This window comes from Clytia hemisphaerica, unplaced genomic scaffold (genome assembly GCF_902728285.1).
Source record: "Clytia hemisphaerica strain Z4C2 unplaced genomic scaffold, Clytia hemisphaerica genome assembly, whole genome shotgun sequence".
Taxonomy (NCBI): Eukaryota; Metazoa; Cnidaria; class Hydrozoa; order Leptothecata; family Clytiidae; genus Clytia; species Clytia hemisphaerica.
In genome coordinates, this window is record NW_027104257.1 from 432878 (window position 1) to 456880 (window position 24003).

General features: G+C 35.5%; 1 protein-coding gene and 1 long non-coding RNA gene across 2 annotated transcripts; one reads left to right on the forward strand and one right to left on the reverse strand.

The window, feature by feature from the left end:
- Positions 1-344: 344 nt before the first annotated feature.
- LOC136816605 (uncharacterized) lies at positions 345-11234 on the reverse strand. Its single transcript, XM_067072945.1, has 2 exons — positions 10132-11234; positions 345-1675 (listed from the first exon to the last, which is right to left on the reverse strand). The coding sequence occupies exons 1-2, from the start codon at positions 10592-10594 to the stop codon at positions 783-785; spliced, it is 1356 nt and encodes a 451-aa protein (XP_066929046.1). The 5' UTR covers positions 10595-11234; the 3' UTR covers positions 345-782.
- Positions 11235-15474: 4240 nt separating this feature from the next.
- On the forward strand, positions 15475-23774 carry LOC136816607 (uncharacterized). The gene is made up of 3 exons (XR_010847941.1): positions 15475-15517; positions 22601-22662; positions 23693-23774. It is a non-coding gene; the product is annotated as an uncharacterized lncRNA (long non-coding RNA).
- Positions 23775-24003: the final 229 nt, after the last annotated feature.

Genomic DNA, 24003 nt, shown 5'->3' on the forward strand with positions numbered 1-24003 from the left:
TCCCCCCGGTATCCCTTTGATTTTAACAAAAATATGTCAAGAATGGACACGGAGCCTAGAAAAACATTCAATTTACTGTAAACAAGCTTCATGTCATAGAGACAATAATACAAGCAGTCTTTCATTCTCATAAATCTGAAACTATTCGTTATTGCAAAGATTCAGCTCGAATGAATTTGAGCTTCTGCGAATCTTTTATGATTCGAACTAATTCTCAATGCCCTGTCATCGTCAAGGGACCAATTACACTTTCTTTTCGAATTCGAATTAATGAGAGTTAGCTGTAGTATTCTCAATCCGAAATGTTTGGTACTAGCACAATATGGGTGGAATATAAAAAGAAATTGAATAAATTTTATTCGTAGCATTAGAGTTAAAGTATGAAATGGTATGGTGTTTTCAAATATATGTACAATAAAAATGACTAATGAAAAATATAATCGTTCGAAACTATTTACACGTAGGAAGGAACATCGAAAAATAAGAACATGTTGCTTCACGGCAAGCCATGCCAAAAATTTTTGATCAGCCGCATAAAACTTATTGAATATAAAGCAGTTATTCCGGCCAATTTCTTATCGTCCATGAATCATGGAAATTTATGAAAGCAACGCCCATTTATAACATAAAAATTTATCCATAACTTCGGAGAATAACATTCATTTTTCTCGGAGAAAACGGTTATTGATTGTTTGATTAGTTTAACAAGTTCGATTGATCGGGTCTGGGCAATACCATCTAGGCAAAAAGCCGGTAATAAAAGAAGCAAACATAAGCAAACATCAGTTATTGTCTGTGCTACTAGCATCCGTGTCCTGTTTCTTTTCATTACATTGCTCCATCAAAGCATCAAATAGAATATTCGAAATTTTATGTTTGACTTGGTATCGCCTTCTCTCATCTAGATTCTTCATTTCGCTTACGATTAAAGCTGAAAATAAATCATCCTCGTTTGATAAAAACTTCGTTGCGTATGGGATTTTACTTGTGGTTACTATAGACGGATTTGGTTGTTCCTCTTGTCCCGATTTATGTGATGTTTCAGTCGGAGTTGGGCTATGTTGGTCACTGAATGTTGTTTCTTTGGAAGAGGATCGTACTGGATGATGATGAGGAGATCCCTCTAGTCCTGTGGTTTCTTTATTGGTGAATGAACTCTCTGGGGACGCTTGCATTCGAATTGGTGATGGCTGAATTCGACTACGTTTAGGTTCTAATCTTTGTTGTTGTTGTTGAGAATTTGGTGAATAAGACATTCGACCATTCAATTCAACAACTGTAGAGTTTTTATAAGCGATTCTAGATTGTTCATCGTAGAAATTGTGCACCGGCATGGCCCCGTAATCATAAGATCGTTTTCGGTTGGCACCACTCCCACCACCTATTGTTTGCTCGTAAGCATATTCAGCAATTGTCTTATTCGTACCGGAATTCATTTGATGTTGTTCTTCTCTATACGTCGTCCTGTCAGCATTTGATTTCTCGTTGACCAGTTTGGTTGTTCGGAATCTTATAAAAGGCTCCATCCACTTCATAAAATGATATTTCTCTAATTCAGTTTCAGCTTTTTTGATGAGTAGAGGTTCGTCTGTTGATAAACGAGCTCTCTTATAGTCCATTTTCTTTTTACTGTATCGTTTCTTTAACACTTCAAACAACCGTATCGCTTCATCGCCTGAATAAAGAAGAAGAAGAAAATAAGAAGATGACGAGTTTCAGTTCAGCTACATAAAAGGACTACATACTCTACACAATATATTACCGGGATATTTATTGCTAAGTGCTGGCAATCTCTATATACTAAATATATTGTCATCACTATTTGCAATATTCCAAGAATATACTAGTTTGAGTAAAGAAGACGATTTAAGTTAATTTCATACTCAAACTTTAATGCTATCTAGGATGACAATCTTCAGTAAAAAATAATATTTCATAAAAAAAAAAATGATAATATTCCAAGAATATAGGGGGATTGTTTTTCGAAAGAAAATTGGTTTTCATAATAGAGCACATTTGTACGGTCTGCAAACTATATTTTCGAATATTTTTCACCAACATAATGTGTCGTCTAAATAACCCTTAATAGTATTGCACTGGCAACACTACCCGTCTTAAGTTTTGAATCCCTCAGATCCAAAATAGAGATAAGCACAAAATACCAAATATTGACAATTATGATCTAAAGTCTATTCACAATAAGTGTGCACTCTTTTTTCATTTACCTGTAACTTTTGAAGGAATTCTTAAATCTTTATAAATTTGGTATCATTAGAAAGATATTAGTGAGTGGAACAATTTGAAATAAAAAAAACTTTAAGAAGATTATAAAAATGAAGATGAAAATGAAGAAGAAACAAGAAGCCGGAGCGGCGTGAAGGTCCAGCTGACGTGTGGCAATAACCGAATGTCGTTCGTACCGGGTTCCTTAAGTGACGCAAAAAAACTTCCTTCCCATCCTCCACTCTGAGCTTCTATTCTTTGGCACTTTCTTTGTATTGCTAAATTATTAAAGTTTTTGATGCATTTCCCGAAATTTCGAAACTTTTGCCGCTGATGGGATTCGAACCCACTATATACAAAGTACCTATGATTTGAACGCCAGCGCCTTAACCACTCGGCCATCGAGTCACAACTGCATTAAGGAGTTCAAAGTTGTTTATAAACATGGTATTTACTCCAAACTCTACTCGGGGGCTAAAACCCTAACCAGGGGTTAACTCCCATCCCCAACCCTAGCCCTGACCCTACCTGAAACAACCCTTTAATCTAACCGGGAAATTTGACTCTACTACCAATTCAATCTAAAACATAGGTCAAACATCGCGCGGGTAGGCGGGGCAAAAATTCTAGATCGGCGGTTGGTTTAGCCTGGACTGGTTAATTTATTTTTTTTTTTTTTTTTTTTGACAATAAGAAATTTTATTTCGAATAAACTATAAAATCAACAAAACTGGTTAATTTATTGCGCGCACAGGCCCCGACAAAGACAAAATCTTTTCGATCAGTTGCTTTTTAAAGGTCCATTCTGCTGCGCGCTGGACCAAAAAATGAAGATCTTGTAGAAAAGTGCTATAACTATCATTTTCACTGAAGTGAATCTTTAATCATCGAACGTCATCACTGTGAAAAAAATTCTCAAAAATATTTATTCAGTCAAAAGATATCAAACAAAGTTATAAGCTGATTGACGTCTAAAAACGCTGTTTTCTGCAGTTTTTTGCTGTTTTTTGGGGTCAATCACTTATTAACTTTGTATCATAACTTTATATTGAATAAACATTTTAATGAAATTTTTTCACAGTGATGATCTCCTAAGATCAAAGAATCTCTCCAGTGAAAATGAAAGTTATAGCACTTTTCTACAAGATCTTCATTTTTTTCTTCTTCTTTTTTATCTTCATTTTTAGAATTTTTTTAAAGATTTTTTTATTTCAAATTGTTCCACTCACTAATATCTTTTCAATGATACCAAATTTATAAAGATTGAAGAATTCCTTCAAAAGTTATAGGTAAAAGAAAAAAGAGTGCACACTTATCGTGAATAGACTTTAACACCTCGTTGTCACACACCCGGTGGACCCCAGCCTCATTAGAAAATTTTACCGAAATTCGTCCCTGGTTGGAAGAAAAGTTCAGCCAACTGGGAAATTGGCATTCTGCTAAAGTTTTTAGTTGGGAACAATAGAATTTCTTTCTCCACTGGAATTAATACAATAGAAATTTTCATTCCCAGTGTGGTAAGTTCCATTGGAGCACTGTAGCAGAGGTAAAAACTATCAAAATTATTTCTGAAAAGCTGCAAATTTAAACCACCCTTGTAGTAACTTATCAAGAAAAAAGGGGGTTTTGAACGAGTTGTAGCCAAAAATATTCACCAACCCATTCCTTGAACCAACTAGTTTTTAAAGTGATGTGTTGCGTTTGATCTTTCACAAAAAATTATTACTGATCTAATGATTAGGATTATAGAACTTGAAATAATGGTGTAATGCAGAACGAAAGAGAAATTCAACCAATCGCGGCAGCGGAAAAGCTTTTTACCGATTCTAAAAATGGTAGAATGACTGTGTAATAGCTTTCACTTAGCAACCAAACTTTTTTTTTAAATCCAGAAAGACTCAAAGAGACCTTCATACAACAAGCACTACTATGAAATGAAACATAAAACCATCCTTGTTATTCTTTAGTACCCTAAATTAAGAATTTCAATCCAAATCTTTTGACGTCATATCAAACTTTAAACTGACGTAATAGCGCACCGGCGACGTCATTTTGAAAAAAGAACTACGTACTCTTAAGGCCGGTGTCCACTTTTGTGCGAGGCGCGCGAAAGATTTTTTCTTAACCGTTTTTGCCTGAAGAAAAGATTACGTCATAAAAAAGTTTCACGCGAACAAAAAAAAAAGTTGAAGGAAGTTCAACTTTTTTCAACCGTTACGTCAATTTTGACCAATGGAATTGCTTCTTTTTTTAATCAACCAATGACGTTACAAACAACGTGAAAAGTTTCTCGCGCGAAAGTGGACACCGGCCTTTAAGCATCTATGCGTGAATGATTTGGACCACATCTCTTTTCGAACGTTATTCAGGATGTATAATGCTTATGTAATTGATTGACAGCTGTTCAATGGAATTACCATACAATAAACGAATACTAGGCACTAGTGACGTGGTTAAAAAATCATTTGACTGACTAACTACCAGTCTAATTATTGAAATTGGTATTGCCATTATTTTTTACACTAATCGCGTAATTATACTGATCGATACACAATAAAATATTTAGAGAATCCTTTGAAAATTTTAGATTTTAATGAGGCTCCCACAGCAGTAACTCCGATCACGATATCAAGCAGTTCTCATCTTAAATCACGATCACGCAAAACGGCAAGAAACTTAGACAATCACGCATCCCTTGAAAAAAGGCCAAACGACGCATCACGGCTCAAAAAATTTTCAAATCACGATCACCTTTTGACCTCTGATCACGCAATCACGAAGAAATATTCTCAAATCACGTCATCACGCTAGAAAAGTCCATCACGACATCACGCAAACCGCAGCTTGGGTTTAATTGGTTGGTTGTGCCTTTAGAAAAAGAAATATCGATTACAATAAATACCCCCTGACTAGTAACCATGACTAAAATATCTTGAAAGGTCTTGACAATAATTCATACATTGGGCTCTTCAAGAAAATATCCGTCCGGGGGTAGAGGATATAGTGTCCGGGGTAGTGAAAAGTCTAAAGAAATTGTCTTGTCCGGTGGGTAAACTTGCTCTTTTTGGGGGTAATTTTGAATGTCCAGGGGGTAGACTGATGCTTGTCCGGGGGCTAGACCTGCTGTCCGGGGGATCGAAAGTCACAATGTCAGGGGGGGGTAAATTACCAAAAAATGTTATACCCTCCACTCCCTATATTAAAATTTTTTCTGGAAAAGCCCATTCTTTAAAAAAATGGAGTTGATGATATTTCTAAAAGCAATTTACTAAATTAACTGGATCACTTGTTTTTATTTCAGAGGTGTATGATGGATGAAATCATTTAAATATTTTGACAACCTTTAGCCTAAAATTCAAAAGTCGTAATTGTTTAATTCTTTGGCTCCGATATCTTGATCTCATCACAATTTTTGATGGGATAATCTCATCAAGTTGGCATGGTAGACGGCTGTGAAAAATCATAATTTAAAAACTTTCGTATTTATGTGGCTTTTTGTGTACATCAAAACATCGATGGAAAAAAGTTAATCACTCTAATTTGAGTACGAAATTAGTTCAGAAAAAGCGGTAAATGGAATTCGGTCGAGACACGATTATCGAGCAGCTATACAATTGATCTTTTCCTTTCCTGCTTTTTCTCTCTACAACATCCATGTGATAGTTAAATGCGACAAGACATGGTTTTCATTTGAATGTTTCATTCTTATCTATTGTTTTTTAGAATATTCCTGTATACGGAAAAGATTACAATACTAAAGACACAAGAAACTATATCAGCCCTTAACTTCTAAAGAGGATTGGGTACGACTTTAGCAGGGTCGAAAGACACGCCCAGTGCAAAATACCCGGTGTGATTCTTCTCTGATTGAAATATTTGGCCGACAATTATTGAAACCGATTTCCGGTTAAAAAATACCCTGAAATTTCGTCAAATAGGTCACTGAGACAGGAGTGTTATAACGTCAATGCAAAAACTATTCATTCTATAGCAAATTAAAACCAATAACAACATACACCCCCAATACACCTCCTTCTCAAAGACCCGGTAGGAATTTTTCAGCAAGTGGGAATGAAATTAACGGAGAGGGATTGATATATTTTTCATGACTGGGGATTTCAATTCTTTTGTTTTTAAGTCAGAAAATTCAGTGGGGATGGAAATAATAGCATAACATTTTGCAGTGAGGATTGCGGGTTTATTCATAGTCACTAGAAATCCCCTAGAAATATACATGGTCAGGAAATCGGATTGGTTCGGTATTCAATTGACATTGGTTTATTTGACTATTTTCAGTGGGGACAAAAATTGGCGGATAATTTTCCACCGGGGACGATATTTTGAACAATTTTTCCAGTGCGAAGGGGTCCCAGTGGGTCTGTGAGAAGGATGTGTTATTATAGATTTTATGACTTTTCTGACATACCCATCGTCGAAAAGCTGAGATCAAGCTGAGAAATTGAATCCCATCCCATTGAAAACAACTTTTGGCACAAAGCCTACTAGCTGCGTAAATGAGAAAAAGAATAATTAAAAACAATAGAAAATGGTAAACAATTTTCAACTTAATAATCATGATTTTGTACAATTAGTCGCGACCATATCGTTCTTATCCGTAATGCCGCCCGCCTCTTTCTAGAGAAGAAACTATTCTTCATAACTTATCTTTAAAAGGAAGTGCATAATGTCTAGCTTTGTGAACTATGCCGAATTTTGTTTCTGAACTAAACAACAAAGAGAGAGTAGGGATTGTGTGTACTCGTTGAAAAGGAAAAAATAAAGAAATCAATGCAAGATTCCTGATACATAGAAAGGAGCGTGTCTTTCAAGTACCCTTACATGCCTAAAAACAGGGCCTTGTTGCCGGAGAGTTAGAGATTTCTCTTTAAGATAAGCCCCTTTTGAATTAGGGTAGATTGACTAAAAAAAGAATCGTCTTTAGATAGATGAAACACAGATGAGAAAATAAAGAGGAGCTATTTCTTTAGGGAATTAGAAAAAAAACACAAACCGAATTACCCCCAGATTCTACCCCCAGTTCTTGAAATCCAAAGTATTGTTACAAAATACGCCCAATAAAGAAGCCTTTAGCACTTTCTAAGCAATGAAAATTTATTTTACAATTGGAAAATAATACAGTTGCCGCTCTCTAATTCAACGTTCTATTATACGATACGCTCCATTATTCGATAATATTGAAAGCCACCATCAACAAGAAACCCTTATAAACAACGCCCTACTATTTGATACGCGCTCCCTTATTCGATGAAAATGCAATTATCCTAGGATATCGAATTAGAGAGCATCAACTGTATATGCAAAATGACCGATTTTAATGAAATTGGGAAAAATGTCATTTTTAAAACATTCAATAAGATTTTTAAATTATTATGTTCAATCAATAGATTAACAGAAAATTTCAATAAAAACAAAATTTAATGACAAAATCCGGCTTTATTCCGCAAGGTATTTGTCGTGACAATATTTCGTTCTTTATACGCGCGTGTTTCGTATAAAAGAATTTTAACCAGCACGAGGCTAAAGTTTAAAACTTCAAAATTATTGATTTTCAGCACTCTTGAAAAATGAATAAAAAATTTTAGTGGCGTAAAAGACTTAATTCTAATTAGATAAAATCATGAAAATAAAAACCGTTTTGGCCAGATGTTAAACTTACGGGTTCTTAAGAGGAATATTGGTTTGGGCATCAGTATGACAATACTGAACATTAGTGAGGCTGAAACTGTAAGGTATTTTTCCCACTTGGGGCGAAATCTTGACCAAATAATACAGCAGGGTTCGTAGAAAGTTGAATAAATTGGAGTTACTTCAGCTTTTTTCATTGGGGATTCGGACTATTGGACAAAGCTCTGGAAAGCCACGCATTCCTTTGAAAAAGTCCAAATCAATCAATCTTTCAAATCACGATCACGTTTTGACCTCTGATCACGCAATGACGAAGAAAAAGATTCCAAATCACGTGATCACGCTAGAAAAAGTCTCTATCACGACATCACGCAAACCACTTTGCCCCCCAAAGACATCTTGGACAGAAACTTCAAAACTGTTCTACATAAGTAATCTAGCGAAAAAAGGACATCATAGAATAAAACACCCCCTTATCGTCCCCTGTGGAAAATTATCCTCTAATTTTTATCCTCGCTGAAAATAATCAGATAAGAAAATCCTCATTGCAAAACATTGTGATATTTCTCCCATCCCCACTGAATTTTCTGGCTGGAAAACAATGAAATTCAAATCCCCAGCCACCAAAAACATGGGAATATTAATCCCCATCGAGTTATGGTCCGTTATTTTAACCCCCAATGGATGATAAAATCCCACCGGATCTGCGAGAAGGGGTGTTATAAACTCCCATTGAAAATTGTCAAAGCTGTTGCCTCGAATCTTGATTTGATTGTTGATAAAAGTACGAAAAAAAAGTATGAAAACGAAAACTTTTCTCAGTAAAATCGATACAATAAAAAGCCCCAAAAACATTCCTCAAGAATAATATATCAACTAACAATTAGGCTACGATTTTCAGCACTCAATTATAAAATACATTTTTAATGGCAATGCATCCATCCATTCGGAAATATGACATAAGAGGGAAAGAAATGAAAGTCACGTGGGCTTTCATTGTTTATCTGAATAGTAATTTTAACGTGATTGGTCAAAAATGTATTAAACAGGGCGTAAACAAAATAATTTTTTCTCAAACCTATTTAATGATGGAGGTAAAGTTTTCAATAGTGGGTCAATACGAATTCAACCTTGACCATTAGAATTTAAGAATCGAAATAAAATTGCTAAATTTTCATCGTCTGAATTTCTTTTGGAAAAAGTATTATTTTGGTGTAATAATGTATAAGTTTATAAAAAACACCCCTATCTCACATCCACGGCGAGATCTTTCCCCACAGTGGGGTGTACATTTCTATCAAAATATCAATACACCCCCTTCTCATAGACCTGGTAGAATATTTCAGCCAGTGGGGGTAAAAATAACGGACTGAAACTCGATGGGGATTGATACTCCCATATTTTCATAGACGGGGGATTTAAATTCTTTTATTTTCAAGTCAGAAAATTCAGTGGTGATTGGAAAATTAGCATAATATTTTGCAGTGAGGATTGGTTTATTTGATTATTTTCAGTGTGGACAAAAATGGGAGGATAATTATCCACCGGGGACAATATTTTGGCCGATTTTCCAGTGGGAAGGGTTCCCAGTGGGTCGAGAAGGGGGTGTATCAATTGGAACAGAAATTCTATTGTTCCCAAGTCAAAAAAAACAGTATGATCTTGGAGTGCAATTTTTTATCAATTTTTTATCCATCAAATTTCGTCCGAATCTTTCAGTGGGGTGGGGGTCCCAATAGGTCTTTAAAGACAGAGGTCTATAAAAAAGGTTTTGATCTTAAAAGAGATGATACTTTAATGGGATAAACTTTCGCGGGGATTAAATTTCGCGGATTTTGCGGATTTGGGTGTCATCCGCGAAAATCCGCGAAATTAAGTCCCAATGGAAATTTGGAAGGGTCTCATCCACGAAATATTTCTAAACTAAACTCAAAACATGTCAAATAAATACTATTTGAATGGTTATTTGCATCAAAGAGGCGCAAATAATGTGTATTTCAACAACCAACATGCATGATTTGACAGTAAAAGTCACAAAATCGTGAAAATAATAAACGAAGTTGATACTTTTTGAATGCCTCGATATATCACGTAAGCTTAAAATATCACGTAAGCTTAAAATATCACTTAAGCTGTGCAAATGCTTTCTTTTGTAAAAAGTGTAAAATATTGTTTCAGAGTCTAAGTAGATTTAAACCAAAAAGCGAAAAACAAAAACTAAAGAATGAAAATTAAAACAAGTGAGAAAAAAAAAACACTTACTGTTTTTGACCCAATTGCATTCTTCACATATTTGGGACCAAGCGTGTTGGCAAGCCGTCACTTTCTTATAATCTGGATGCGCACGATCATACAAACATGGGAATCTGCGTATCTCAGCAATCAATGCTTGGTCATGTGCTAAATTAGATGAATTAGTACGATTACCATTTTTCATTGAAGTCGAGACCATGTTCGGACTTAATCTTGATTTTAACATTTGTTGGTTCTGTGCTGGATATTGGTATTGTGTTGGTGGCATGTTTGGTGCATTTGGTGAAATTGGTGACATGCCACCATAATGTGAATGATGCGTTGGTGACATATAATAATCTACGTAGTCTTGGCTTTGCGGTGACAAATTTTGAAGATGTCTTTGGTGATGCTCGATAGGAGTTTCCTGCCGATACTCAACGATCATATTTTTGATCTCCTCTTTCGAATCGACTTCAATCTGTCTTTCCATGTAGGTTTTAGAATACACTTAAAATCTGTAAAGTTGCGTTTATATCTAATATTTTAATAAAGATTTTATCCCACTTTTCCAAAGTTACTCCACTACTGATTAAGGAGAGATCTTTACGACAATATTTCTCCTTTCTTTTTAAATAGATAATAAGAAATTAAAAGCCAGCAACGAGATAAACAACAAAAATCTTGTCTCGACCTTTCGTTTCTTTATCTAGAGCTTATGGAGATTGTATTCCGCTTTTATTGTTTAAAGTTTATCCTTTTTTTCTTGTCTGACTGTTGTAAGTATGTCATTCTCGCTTATAATCGCGTGTGTTGATTATGAAATACACAACAGCTGATTATATTAAGCTTTTCTCTTTACAATCGCGGAAGACCTGGTTTCTATTTAATAACCAATTTCTCCTTGATTTCTCTATTATTGTCAACTTCTACAGTGTAAACATGTCACTGATATTCGTGCACACATATAAAAGTAAACTTGATGTTCGCACACAACAAGACGAACGACGCGATAAAAGACTTTTCTCAGTTATCCTCGTTATAATACGTATGTTCGTTGCTCATTTGTAATATGATACACTAAGAGTTTATTCTTTCTCTCTCTCAAAGTCTTGCTCTACGATACAACTCTCAAATTAACAAAAGAACACGCTTGGCTATAATGTACGAACATACTGCAAATCTTTTTTTTATCATGCTCAACGTTTAAGAGAAGTTTAAGAAGGTTTGAGCACGAATTTCTGTAATTTGAAATTGCACATAAACATATTCATTGCACACACATTTTGTATAAAAGAAAAAGCAAATTATAAGAATATTCGGCGATTCTGCCTTGGATCACCTCGGCAAATGGGCCTATGTAGAGGGGCGTACGGGGGTCGCAGACACCGAAATACCGACGCATATTTCTTGGATTACCGTCAACACCGACAGCAAAATTTGGTGCAATCCTTAATTTTGTCACCGCATGGCATGTTTGACACCGAAATACCGTCACTTTTTTCTTCAAACACCGAAACACCGATAGAAAAAAGGGTTAATACCGCCACACCGTCAAACCCGTACGCCCCCCCTTTGTCTCTCAAAATTGGCGACACCAAGGCATTTTTATGCATAATTAATGGTGACACCCACGAATCATCCGGCAGACTACCCCTAGCACCCCGAGCTACCCCCGACTTTTGCCTACACTTTTTTTATAAGAACAAGTAACAACAACAACAAGAGGCTCCACTTTTCTTATCTTTTTAGCACTTTGAGCCTCAAATTGTTCTTACCCAGTTCTTATTTATAGGGTGAAATTGTGTTATTTTACGCTTTACATATACCCAACTTTTACTACTCTGACCAAAATTGCTTAAAATTTAATAATTCCAGGCTCAGCATTGTTCTTAGATTGTTTTTATTTTTTGGCGATCATGAGCTTTATCGTTCTTAAAGAAATTTTCTTAGAATAGAAAGAGTGTACAGTCTTGGTCGAAATATAATGAGACGCTGCCCTGATACGAAATATTTTTCTTTCCAGCAGTAGTTTAACGCGCTTAAAAATCATTTGTGGTTTTTAATAACCGAGACTTAAGTCTCATGTAAAACTCAGAGTTAAAACTCTACATGCTACATTCCAGAAGTAACTTAGAGCACTTAAAAGCATTTGTGGTATTCAAAATTTTGTAGGTAATTCCCCTTTTTATAAAATATTTCTTTTAATTTAACGCGCGAAAAACAAAAGAATAACTAATCGCGATATCAATTCAAGCATGAAAAGTAAGCGTTCTGATTTCTAGGAAACCTTTATCCTCTATTTTTCTCCCTAAACTTACCACTACTTTATGGTTGGGTGTGTTCTAAAATCTATGCAACCAAAACATTTTGCCTAGATATACTTGTAAGATATTTGTTTTTTCCAAGAAAGATGTGCTCTGAAACTTTCTAGAGTTACTAGGCAACAAGATCACATAAATTTTCTCTTGATTATGCCCCTGTTTCCTGGCCTGTCTCCTTAAAAGATGTGTTCTGAAGCTTTCTAGGGTTACCTAGACCACAAGAACACGTTTGATGACCTTGATTATACCCCTGTCTCGTCAGAACACATCATTATTTCTAGCTGAATAATTTTCTAAGATCTTATCAGAACAGATCAAAATTTCTAGCTGAAACATACTCTCAGAACACATCGGAAAAAAAGGTCGCCGTGAAGACATATTCCGATTTCATTCAACGTGCAACAAAAGTAACCAGAGAAATTATTATTGGATTCTTTTTTCACAAACAAGACTAGAACTAGCAAGTAGCTGTCGCTAAAAATGCCCCGCAGAGCTTCCTTTCGAAATATCCCTAAGTAAGCAAAATAACCCATGTGTAGATTTTAAATTCGTTTTATCGATAAAATTTGAGTCGGAGGAAGAAAGCTTGTTTCAACTTTACTTTTGAGATGACATGCGATAGACGGTCGCTCACATCTCAAATAGAGAAGTTATCGCTCACATGTTATCGCAGTGGAAACGCCAAAAATTCTGAAATTGATTTGATTCTTATAAAGTAGACACTTATAATAAAAATAAATATGCTCATCTTTTTCGCCATACTTTGTTTACTTTGTAAGAACTAATTACCGAAAGATATATTGCCTTCAATCAAGAGTTATTGATTTGATTCTTATAAAATAGACACTTATAATAAAAATAAATATGCTCATCTTTTTTGCCATATTTTGTTTACTTTGAAAGAACTAATTACCGAAAGGCATATTGCCTTCAATCAAGAGATATTGATTTGATTCTTATAAAGTAGATTCTTATAATAAAAATATAAATGCTCAATTTTTACGATACCCTTTGTTTACTTTCTAAGAACTAATTACCGAAAGGTATATGGCCTTCAAATGTCTTAAAAAAATGTCTTACAGGTGGGATTTGCAGATGACATCACTGGGGCAGGCAAGTTGAGAGTCCTCAAGATCTGGAGGGATGCAATTATAAAGCATATGGTCCACTCCTTGGATATTTTGTTGAAGAATCAAAGTCTTGGCTAATTGTAAAGGAAGAAAGTTCTGACACTGCAAGAGAGTTTTTCAAAAGCTCGCCGAATAAATATAACAACGAGGGATAGAAGACATCTTGGCACTATCATCAGTGATGAACCAACAAAAGACGCCTTTATGGAGAAGAAAGTCGAGGAGTGGGTATCAGAACTCCACCTTCTTCAAGATATCGCGAAGACTCAACCACATCTTGCCTTCGCTGCGTTTATCCATGGTCTACGACACACCTCTAGATGAAGCCATCGATGCATTGATCAGGACTCTCTGGATCGTAAACTGCTCTCCCTTCCGCCAAGATTTGGTGGGATGGGACTTATCATTCCGTCAGAGATGTGCGAACGAGAGTACATAAATTCCATCAAAGTGACTCGTTCTTCGAGAGAAAAGCTAAAAGATCACCAAAAAGTGTATGAGGAAGATGCCAAAGAGCAAATGAAGATCAAAATAGCGCGATCAGGGCAGACAAAACGGAGGGACAACCAAAAACAACTTGATGACATCAAAGAAGAGATTCATTGCCAATTGAAGCTAAAATCGATTGAAGCTTCTACGGAGAATGGTGCTTCCCTTTGGTTGACAGCTCTGCCAATCAGGTCAAATGGATTCTATCTTTAGAAACAAGCCTTCTGGGATGCAATCTTTATTCGCTATAACATCCCGTTGAGGCGTCTACCAACAACATGTGTCTGTGGTTTGGCTTTTGACATCCAACACGCAATGAACTGTCTTCGGGCGGTTTCATCATCTCCCGACACAACGAGCTTCGTGATCTTACCGCCGAGATCGCAAAAGAAATCAGCAACCATGTTATAGTCGAACCTACACTTACTCCATCGACTGGCGAATGGATAACATACAAGACAGCCATCAAGACAGAAGGCTCGAGAACGGATGTCGCAGTCAAAGACTTCTGGGTGAAGGGGCAATTAGCATATGTAGACAATTAGCTAAGATTGTAAGAGTCACCTTAACCAGAGTCTTCAGGCTGCACACAAGAAGAACGAGAACGAGAAAAAGAGGTGCTACAACGAAAGAATTCGAACCGTGGAAGGAGGATCGTTCACACCGCTGGTCTTCACCTGTTTCGGAGGAATGAGTCGTGAATGCGATCGTTTCTTTTCACACGCGGCAACCCGAATCTCGGAGAAGCGCAACATTCCAAAGTCTATGGTAATAAACTCCATACGTGCAAAGTTAAACTTCTCTATGTTACGATCCTGCTTGCTATGCATACGACCACTGACCTTTATATAACCCTGGACCAAACAATATCTGCCATCTTTGATTGGAGTTTTTTTAGAATTGGTACCCAAGGAGAAGCCATTGCAATGTTAAAAATTAACGTCTAACGCCGCTACATCATCAAAAGAATTTGAGGAAAAGTAGACCTAGCGCTCTCGATGCATTTACACCACTATCGAGTAGTGCCGACATTAGGGTACCAATTTTCAAAAAATCCGATCAAAGATTTTGCTTGGCTGGGATTGAGAAGCTTTGTCCAGGGTATATAAAGGTCAGTGCATACGACGAACACGAAGGAATCAACAAAGTATATCGTAGTAAAATGCTGACGTCTTCAACTCAAGGATGCAAACGACGGTAGTAATCAGGACCTGCTCGGAGCTTAAATAGGCTCAGGCAGGGTGGCTTCTTGGGTGTCTGAAATAGAAACGCCCGAGAATTTTTCGGTTTGATAATTTACAATCCGTTAGATGGTTAAGTTCCAGCCTCGTAAAGAAAAATGTTTTGATAAAATCACCATTTCATAGATTGTAGTTAGGTTTTAAAGAGAAATCGCGGTATTCATCTTGTGCGGCTGATTTGCAAAACTGGACTTTGGACAAGCAACAAGAAGATGAACAGCTGAGCTAAACGGTGAGTTTAGATTTTTTCCCACCTTTTGTCTGATTCTTTGATTTTCATCTTTTTTATCTTCAAATGTTATGTGTTTGGCGATATCAGTCAAGAATAGAGACAAATTTATTTTCTGATACTCTTCTGATGTCTGAACTGAGTTTCGTGCCGTTTCAGGCAGTCTTCAGTCAGTCTAAACTTAAACTCCTATGTTTGGCTATATCAGGCTATATCAATATATTGTATTGTAAACCGGGGTCTCAAGTCGAGAGGAAAGGGAGGACAGAGGTTCGTTGGAAATTGTACCTGCCAAACGACTGCCCGTGAGCTGATAATATTGCATGCATGGTTGCGGTGGCTGTGGTGAGATCATTGAGTTTCAAGCCGAAGGCTAGAGGTCAATCTCCTTGGTAGGATTTGAAGCCAACAAATCCTACCAAAGTTGCGCGGCCTTGAGCGACCCGCCTGGTTTTTACACAAATGACAGAACGACCCTCGACATGGCCCGAGAATTCTCGGGCCAAAACTTTTATTGGAATTCGCGTAAAGCCCGAGTATGGCCCGAGAATTCGGGCCACACGCGGGCCACACGCGGGCCACGCACGGGCCACACTCGGGCCAATTTTTGAATACATGATTTAAACAGGCTTGTAATTTCAGGACTGAATTTTTTTAACATTTTCTTTGAGAAAAACTTGGTTTCTCTTAATTATATTAAATATATGAATGTTGTAAATTCATATATCAATATTAAATGTCTTATTTGGTATGAAAACATAGTTATAAATATACTTAGGGTGGAAATATTTGCTAGTAAACTGGTCCTGGTTTTAAACTGAAGCGTGTCCATGGGAAGCTCGTAAAGTTTTTTTGAGCGATATAAACAAAACAGACAAATCTTATTTTGTACTATTTTGTTTGACTGGACATGCTGAATCAATTTAACATTTAACATGGCCCGAACATGGCCCGAATGACTCGGGTCATGTTCGGGCCAAAATAATTGATAGGGACTCCTGGCCCGAACATGGCCCGAAGAGGCCCGAGAATTCTCGGGCCATGTCGAGGGTCGTATGACAGATTGAAACTAAAATTTACCGCTTAATTTCGAAAAATATATCACTCGAAAACAAAGGAATTGCTAGATTCAATCCGTCATCAAAAATACGGCGCATATTTTAAGGCTTCAATTTTTCTTGCCTGAGAAAGGTTAGAGATTGACCTCTAGCCTTCGGCTTGAAACTCAATGGGTGAGATTGCAAGCATTGAAAATAATGCAAAACCTATGCAAAAAGAAAGTTTTACCGTGAAGTTGGGTAACTTGCATCAGATTAGTGAAGGGAAACTTGCATACCCCTGTTTGGTCATTAAAATACAAAGTTAAATATTTTTTTTTTTTTTTTTTTCTCAAAATATCATAACATCTCTTACAAAATAACCTATTGCCTGGCAATGTAACCTGTAGGAGGATTTCAAAGCCGCCAGGGAAATATTATATGTTTGGTAACTATGTACATGTTTTTAAGGATATGATATGAACAATAAAAGTAGCTTTTTAACAGCTACAACTGATAGATAATGTTGGATAAAAAACGTCATGTGATGATAAAACGAAAACAAAATATACGAATATGTTAAGTTTCAACATAAAGAACATAAAGAACACAATGAAAGTGTTACGGTAGTAAAAGTTTAGAGCTTGGATACTTGGTAAAAAAGTAAAAGTAAAAGTTTACTAGCTAGTCATCAGAGTTTTGAAGATTGCGTTTTAAATGTGTAGTAAAGGATTCAATGGAAAAGGTATCACGAGTGAGGTGACAGAAATCGTTCCAAAACTGCGGAGCATAGAAGGAGATTGGTAAATTAGCATTACAAAGATGAATATTAAAGAGACCATGATTGTCTGCGTGTCTAGTCCCATGTGGTCTGGACGATTAAATAAACAATGTAATGAGGTTGGGAGTGTTTTATCTTTGACATACGAGTAAATGAGTTTACAACATTGCATGATATATAGTTTGTTTAGATTTAGAGGTTTAAAGTCATCAATTCCATCAGGATTATGTTTATTTATATTATGTATTATTTTTTCGATTATATTAGATATAGGACCTGTTCCCTTCGTTGAAGGTGACCCCCATGAAGACAGTCCATACTGAATTTGTGATTGAATGAAGCTGAAATATAAAACACGGTTGATAGAGTTCAAAACCAAATAGCTTACCTTTCTTAACATACCAGAGGCTTTCTTAACTTTTCCTAAAACATAATTTACCTGACCTGTCCATTCAAGTTTATCGTCAATCATCACACCAAGATATTTCACTGTATCCATTCTGACAATTTCAGTGTTTTCAAGCTTGATACTGAAATTGTCCTTCTTTTCCTCTGTAAACAAAAGGAAACAGGATTTAAGGATATTCAGAGAAAGCTTGTTATGTTATTGATCAGCCACCTACTGACATTTTCCATCTCCCTATTCACCAAGATTTCTAGTTCCTTGAGATCACTGTGACGAGCCACCAGGCAAGTATCATCTGCAAATAAGGTATAGAGAAATGATTCTGTCGACTTGGGGATATCATTAATATAGAGTAGAAACAAAAGGGGATCCAGGACCGAGCCTTGAGGAACACCATATTTCATTTTGAGTGGAGTGGAAAGGTTATTTCCAACACTGACACACTGGTACCTTGAATCTAGGTAACTCTCAAACCATTTCAACATTGGGCCTCTGATACCTGACCTCATTAACTTACCAAGGAGGATTTTGTGGTCCACTGTATCGAATGCTTTTGCTAGGTCTAGGAAAATAGCACAGCAGTGATCCTTATTTTTCCTGGCTGGCGATATTTTATTTGTAAGGTCTAGAATGGCATGACTTGTTGACTTTTTTGGTTGAAAACCAAATTGACTTGAAGAAAGTATTTCAAAGTCAGTAAAAAAATTGATAAGACGCTGGTGTATGACTTTCTCAAATATTTTATCGAATATTGGGAGTACAGAAATGGGTCGATAGTTCTTGAAGTCGTTCTTTGCCCCATTATTTTTAAAGAGAGGCACTACCTTTGAGAATTTGAGTTTTTCTGGAAAAATTGATTGTGTGACAGAAGCATTGATTAAGAATGATAGAATAGGAGATATGGCCTCATCAATTTGTTAAATCACAGCTACAGTACTGGAAAATTGTATATGTCACTTGCTTTTTTCTCATCAAGTTGTTTTATAAAAGCAGAAATTTCAGCTTTGTCAGTTGGTTTGAAAAAAAAACTTTTATTACTAGGGATAATAGAATTTAGTGGATCTGTGCCTTTTTTTTGCTTGGAAAGTAAATTTTTAGCAACATTTGAAAAGTGTTCGTTAGGGTATAGCTGCGAGTGGAACTGCATAGCTCATTTGTTTTGATATTTTGCTGCTTTGATTTGGTCAGTCATTTGATGGCTATGCAAGTTTCCCTCCACTGATGCAAGTTACCCGACTTCACACTAATATAAAACTTATATACATGCATAGTTGGTATTATATCAAAGTGTAATCTTGTAGAAGGAAGATTAAATTTTCTTCTCTTGCAGTTAGTCATAGTTAGCGTCCCGCCAAAATGTGTATCAAAGATTAATGCTGCGAAAGCGCTATATCGTTGACTTGTTGACTCACAAGCAAAAAAATGCGCCACAAAACTTCTAAAGGGATTTATGAAAAAATAACCCGGCGCTTTTTAATGAAATTAACATTTTCAAAAACTATGAGAAAATGCCCAAAATTTGAGCCATACAGTAGGTGAAAAAATTTGAACCAAGCCAACCTTAAAAACTAATTTGAAGATCAACTTCCCAAGAAAAAGATCTATAGGGGAGACCTCAAACACTGAACCATTTACATGTGCAGAATTATTTTCACTAAGAGCATGAATCTGGTAATGTGGCTCTCTTTTCGATTTATTAATTTTCCTACTTTGAGGCTTTGGTGAAATCTCTATAGGTATATAGTCATATCAAATCTTATTGTTTCTGGTCAATCTTGATATGGGCAAGCCTAAACAGTAATTTTTTCTGATATAACAGGTACTCAAATTTTCCTATAGTGGGCTTTCTTTCAAAATGTGAACAGAAAATAAGGTTTTTAAAAAAATGATCAACATCATTGTATAATAATTCATCAACAACATGCTTTTTCAGCTTGTTTTTTGTTGTTCTCACAGCCAGAGGATATGAAAAATGAAAAACACAGTAAGAACCGGCAAAAAAAGTTTTTTTGGCATATAAAATCAAAAATGTTGCGGACATAACTATTTCCGTTCACAAAGTTATGTCCGCACAGATTTGACACAGAAAAAAATTGAAAAGCTTTAGCTTACTGGTTTTAAATCCTTCCCAGATAATGGGAAACTAGAGCAAGTTGCAATAAAACGCCAGTTATCTTGGTCACATGAAAAATTATTTTGAAGTGAACAGCGTCTTGTTTCCGTTCACATCTTCGAGTTATGTCCGCACACTATTTAATCCTTTAAATTTTTCAAGGAGTTATCCTTACTCAGCTGAATCATTTTTCTATGTCAAGGGTTACATTTGGGGTCATTTTATACAAATTTGAAGTCTCAAAGGCTATTTGTTGGGAGACAGTGAAACAAAACAGTTTTTCCAAAAATCAGTTATGTCCGCAACAAAAAGTTATGTCTGCAACAAATCATGAAGTTTTCTCAACCTCCAAACACCAATTTTAGGTTTCTTTGACAAATTATTCCATCTAAGGTCATTTTAAGTTGGTTACAACCAGAAAAAGTTTCATAATTTTCCATTGGCAAGATTTCCAGTTTATTTACTTCTTTCATATGTATTTCATGTTGCAGACATAACTATTTTGTCTAAAATGTTGTTGATAAAGTGTATTTCCAAGCTGGCATGATGTTTTATTATATGGAAGTAATGCTTAGTTAGGCTATTAGAAATAGAAAACAAATACGCTGATGTCAAGTTAAGGTCCAAAATGAAAATTTTAACAGAAAAATAAACTTTTTGTTTCTTTGAAAATGATGGTTCTGAACCTGTGAGCTTGAATAAAGAATAAACCATTCATTAATTTGCATATTAAATTCATTGTGTAGTGTTCACACAACATAATCTACTACTTACAGACTAGTTAGAATTGCTCCAACAGTTCAAAACAGAGTCATATTCTGTAGCAAATTGTATGTTGCGGACATAACTATTTAAAGTATTTATCAGATTTTTAACCCTCTTAAGCAGTTATGCTAACACCTTGACAATACTAAAGAGTTACATTTGTAAGTACCATGCTTTTACTTGCTTTTTTCAATTTTTTCTGTCCTCTAGGGTTGTTCTTCTATTAAAGTCTATTCACGATAAGTGTGCACTCTTTTTTCATTAACCTATAACTTTTGAAGGAATCCTTCAATCTTTATAAATTTGGTATCATTGGAAAGATATTAGCGAGTGGAACAATTTGAAATAAAAAAATCTTTAAAAAATTTCTGAAATTGAAGATGAAAATGAAGAAGAAAAAAATGAAGATCTTGTAGAGAAGTGCTATAACTTTCATTTTCACTGGAGAGATTCTTTGATTTTAGCAGGTCATCACTGTGAAGAAATTTTACTAAAAAATTTATTCAATATAAAGTTATGATACAAAGTTGATAAGTGATTGACCCCAAAAAACAGCAGAAAACAGCAGAAATCAGCGTTTTTAGACTTAAATCAGCTTATAATTTTGTTTGATATCTTTTGACTGAATGATTATTTTAGAGAAATCTTTTCACAGCGATGACGTTCGATGATCAAGGATTCACTTCAGTGAAAATGATAGTTATAGCACTTTTCTACAAGATCTTCATTTTTTTCTTTTTCATTTTCATCTTCATTTTTAGAATTTTTTTAAAGATTTTTTTATTTCAAATTGTTCCACTCACTAATATCTTTCCAATGATATCAAATTTATAAAGATTGAAGAATTCCTTCAAAATTTATAGGTAAATGAAAAAAGAGTGCACACTTATCGTGAATAGACTTTAGAAATATTAGAAAGTTTTAATATCATTGTTGAGTCGTCTTTTGTTCTTTTCATGAAGAAAAACATGTAATAACTGAAATCAAACCAAACCAAATCTTTTGGTTTTATATTCATGGTATGCAGAGGGGTTCTAGGTCCCCCCAGAAAATTTAGCCCCCCCCTAAAAATTAGGTACCCCCTGACATAAAACCTCTCAGCCCGCAGTAGAATAACCTAAGGTATAAAAGATATAAAAGTTGGACTAAAACAATGAATCTGTGGATTGAAAGCAGAAAAAGATTACTCCCAATTTTAAACAAAGCCAGCCCCCAGATCTTTCACATGCAGTTGTAGGTCCCCCCAGCAATATAGGTACCCCCTAAAAAATTAAATTTTGCCAGCCCCCCAGCAAGGAATATGTTTAAGTAGCGTATTCACATAGACATAATGATTCGCAGTTATGTTATGCATTATAAAAAATTAGTCAGTACTCGTGTGCCAAAAAATTTGCCAAAATTAGTACTCTCGAAAATTTTAAATATTTTACTTGCTGGTTAAAATAAGTTCTCACCGAAATTCATCTTTTTTGCATTTTACTAAAATAACCCCTAAAATTCATCAAAATTGGACAGTTTTATCCAGACATTGGCCAAAGTAAGTTCTCGCCAAAATTAAAAAGCTTGACCATTTGCCAAAATAAGTTATCACCAATGTTTAAAATTTGCAAGACTTTGGCTGTTCACCAAACTCAGCGTTCACCAAAATATGTTTCCTTACAGTCCCTTAAAAGTAATTCTTAAGAATATTAAATATATTATTTAATATTAAAAAAAAAATGCATTGGTATGTGGGATGACATTTGTAGCCTCCTGTTGTGCAAAACACTGAAAGACCTGGATACCTTTCACGGGGGAATACTTTAGTCAAAGTGTGGTGTCAACTACTTTCAGCATTGTATTGCTATAAAGGGAATAGAGATAAGTCTAACCAGGTCTAGCCCAGGTTCTAATCTATAGGAGTTTTAGACACCCATGCTGACAACCATGATGGTATCACAGAGGAATTCTGTTTGATCTCTTCATTTTTTCTTTATTACATTAGATAATACAATAGGATATTATGCCAACAACAAGTACATCAAAGAAGGTTCAACAGCCATTAGAGTAAGTTAACAATCTGGTGTGTTTGAAAGCTCAATTCATGCGGGATTTTGATTTTTTAGCTCTTTTGGATGTTTTTGATTGACAAAATAGTGTCCACCCAAAATCAGGGGGTCCCAGCCTTTCTAATTCAGATTTAATTGCGTCGGCAAAAATTCTGGGTTCTATAGTACAGTAAGCATTTGCGTCGGCAACAGGCAAATGTCGACGTGAATTAGAATGGCTGGGGTCCTGTCCCCGGATTATCTAAAAAATTAGATAATTGAAAAAAAGGAAAGGCATTTTTAATGTACAACAAAAATAAAAAAAGGGAACCCAACCCTTTCTTTTGCTATCAATACCAACTTGACTTAATTTTAGATTTGAAAAAAAATTTGATAGAAAATTGACACTGACCTGACCCTAAATTTGGTAGCTGGATCCTGACCCCTTGTCCAAAATTTGATAAAAAATAGTCTAGATATGAATTGGCATCTTTGGTGAAAACTTTGGTATCATTAATGATGTGGTCGTCACCTGATGACATCATCATTCTTTGAAAATACCAAAAATAGGAAATCTAACTTTTTCTTTACTTTTTTTTCACTTTTTTTTTGCTCAAATCTTGTGAGGCTACCCCTACTTGTATTTTTAGGGCATAGGATCAATTTTTTGCCACCTTTTGGTATAGTGTATTTTACAGACCAGCCTAAAATTACCCAAAAATTGCAAAATCGGATGATGGGCTATGCTGAAAGTGAGCATTCTGGGCAAAATCTGTAACATACCGTTCGCTTATGTGACGAAGTTGAGATTTTGCACACTGTCTTAGATGGTAAATATCTATCACTGGTGAATGTTTAAAGTCAAAAGCCCCCCAAGATGCTTCCCCTAGTAAAAATAGGAAGATCCTCAAAGGGTTAAGGGCATGTATTATTTCTTTTAATCACATGCACTAAAATGCGCCTAGGTTGTAAGTGAGGAATGAAGTATATTACCATCCAATAGAGTCACATTAAGAATTGAATTCATTTTTATTCTATTGTACTTTTAGCTCATCACTTTCGAAAGATGGAAGGTTTTTAGATAAACTTATCGAGCTACTACATACACCTGTCAAAAAATACAGACAAAACGTAAGTTATAGAATTCAAGAATGGCTAGGCCAAATTCTAGGGTAATGTCCTCCAGGGACAAAAAGGGCTCTTTTTCTGTTGTTTTGTCATGAAAAGGCTGTTTTTACCATTGTTCTTCATAATTTAAGAAGGACATTTTCTGATAAGCAGACCCTAAAAAAGCATCTAATGATTTGATGGCTATATAGAATATTGCAATTTAATGCTTGTTTTATAGTTCTTCAGCTCT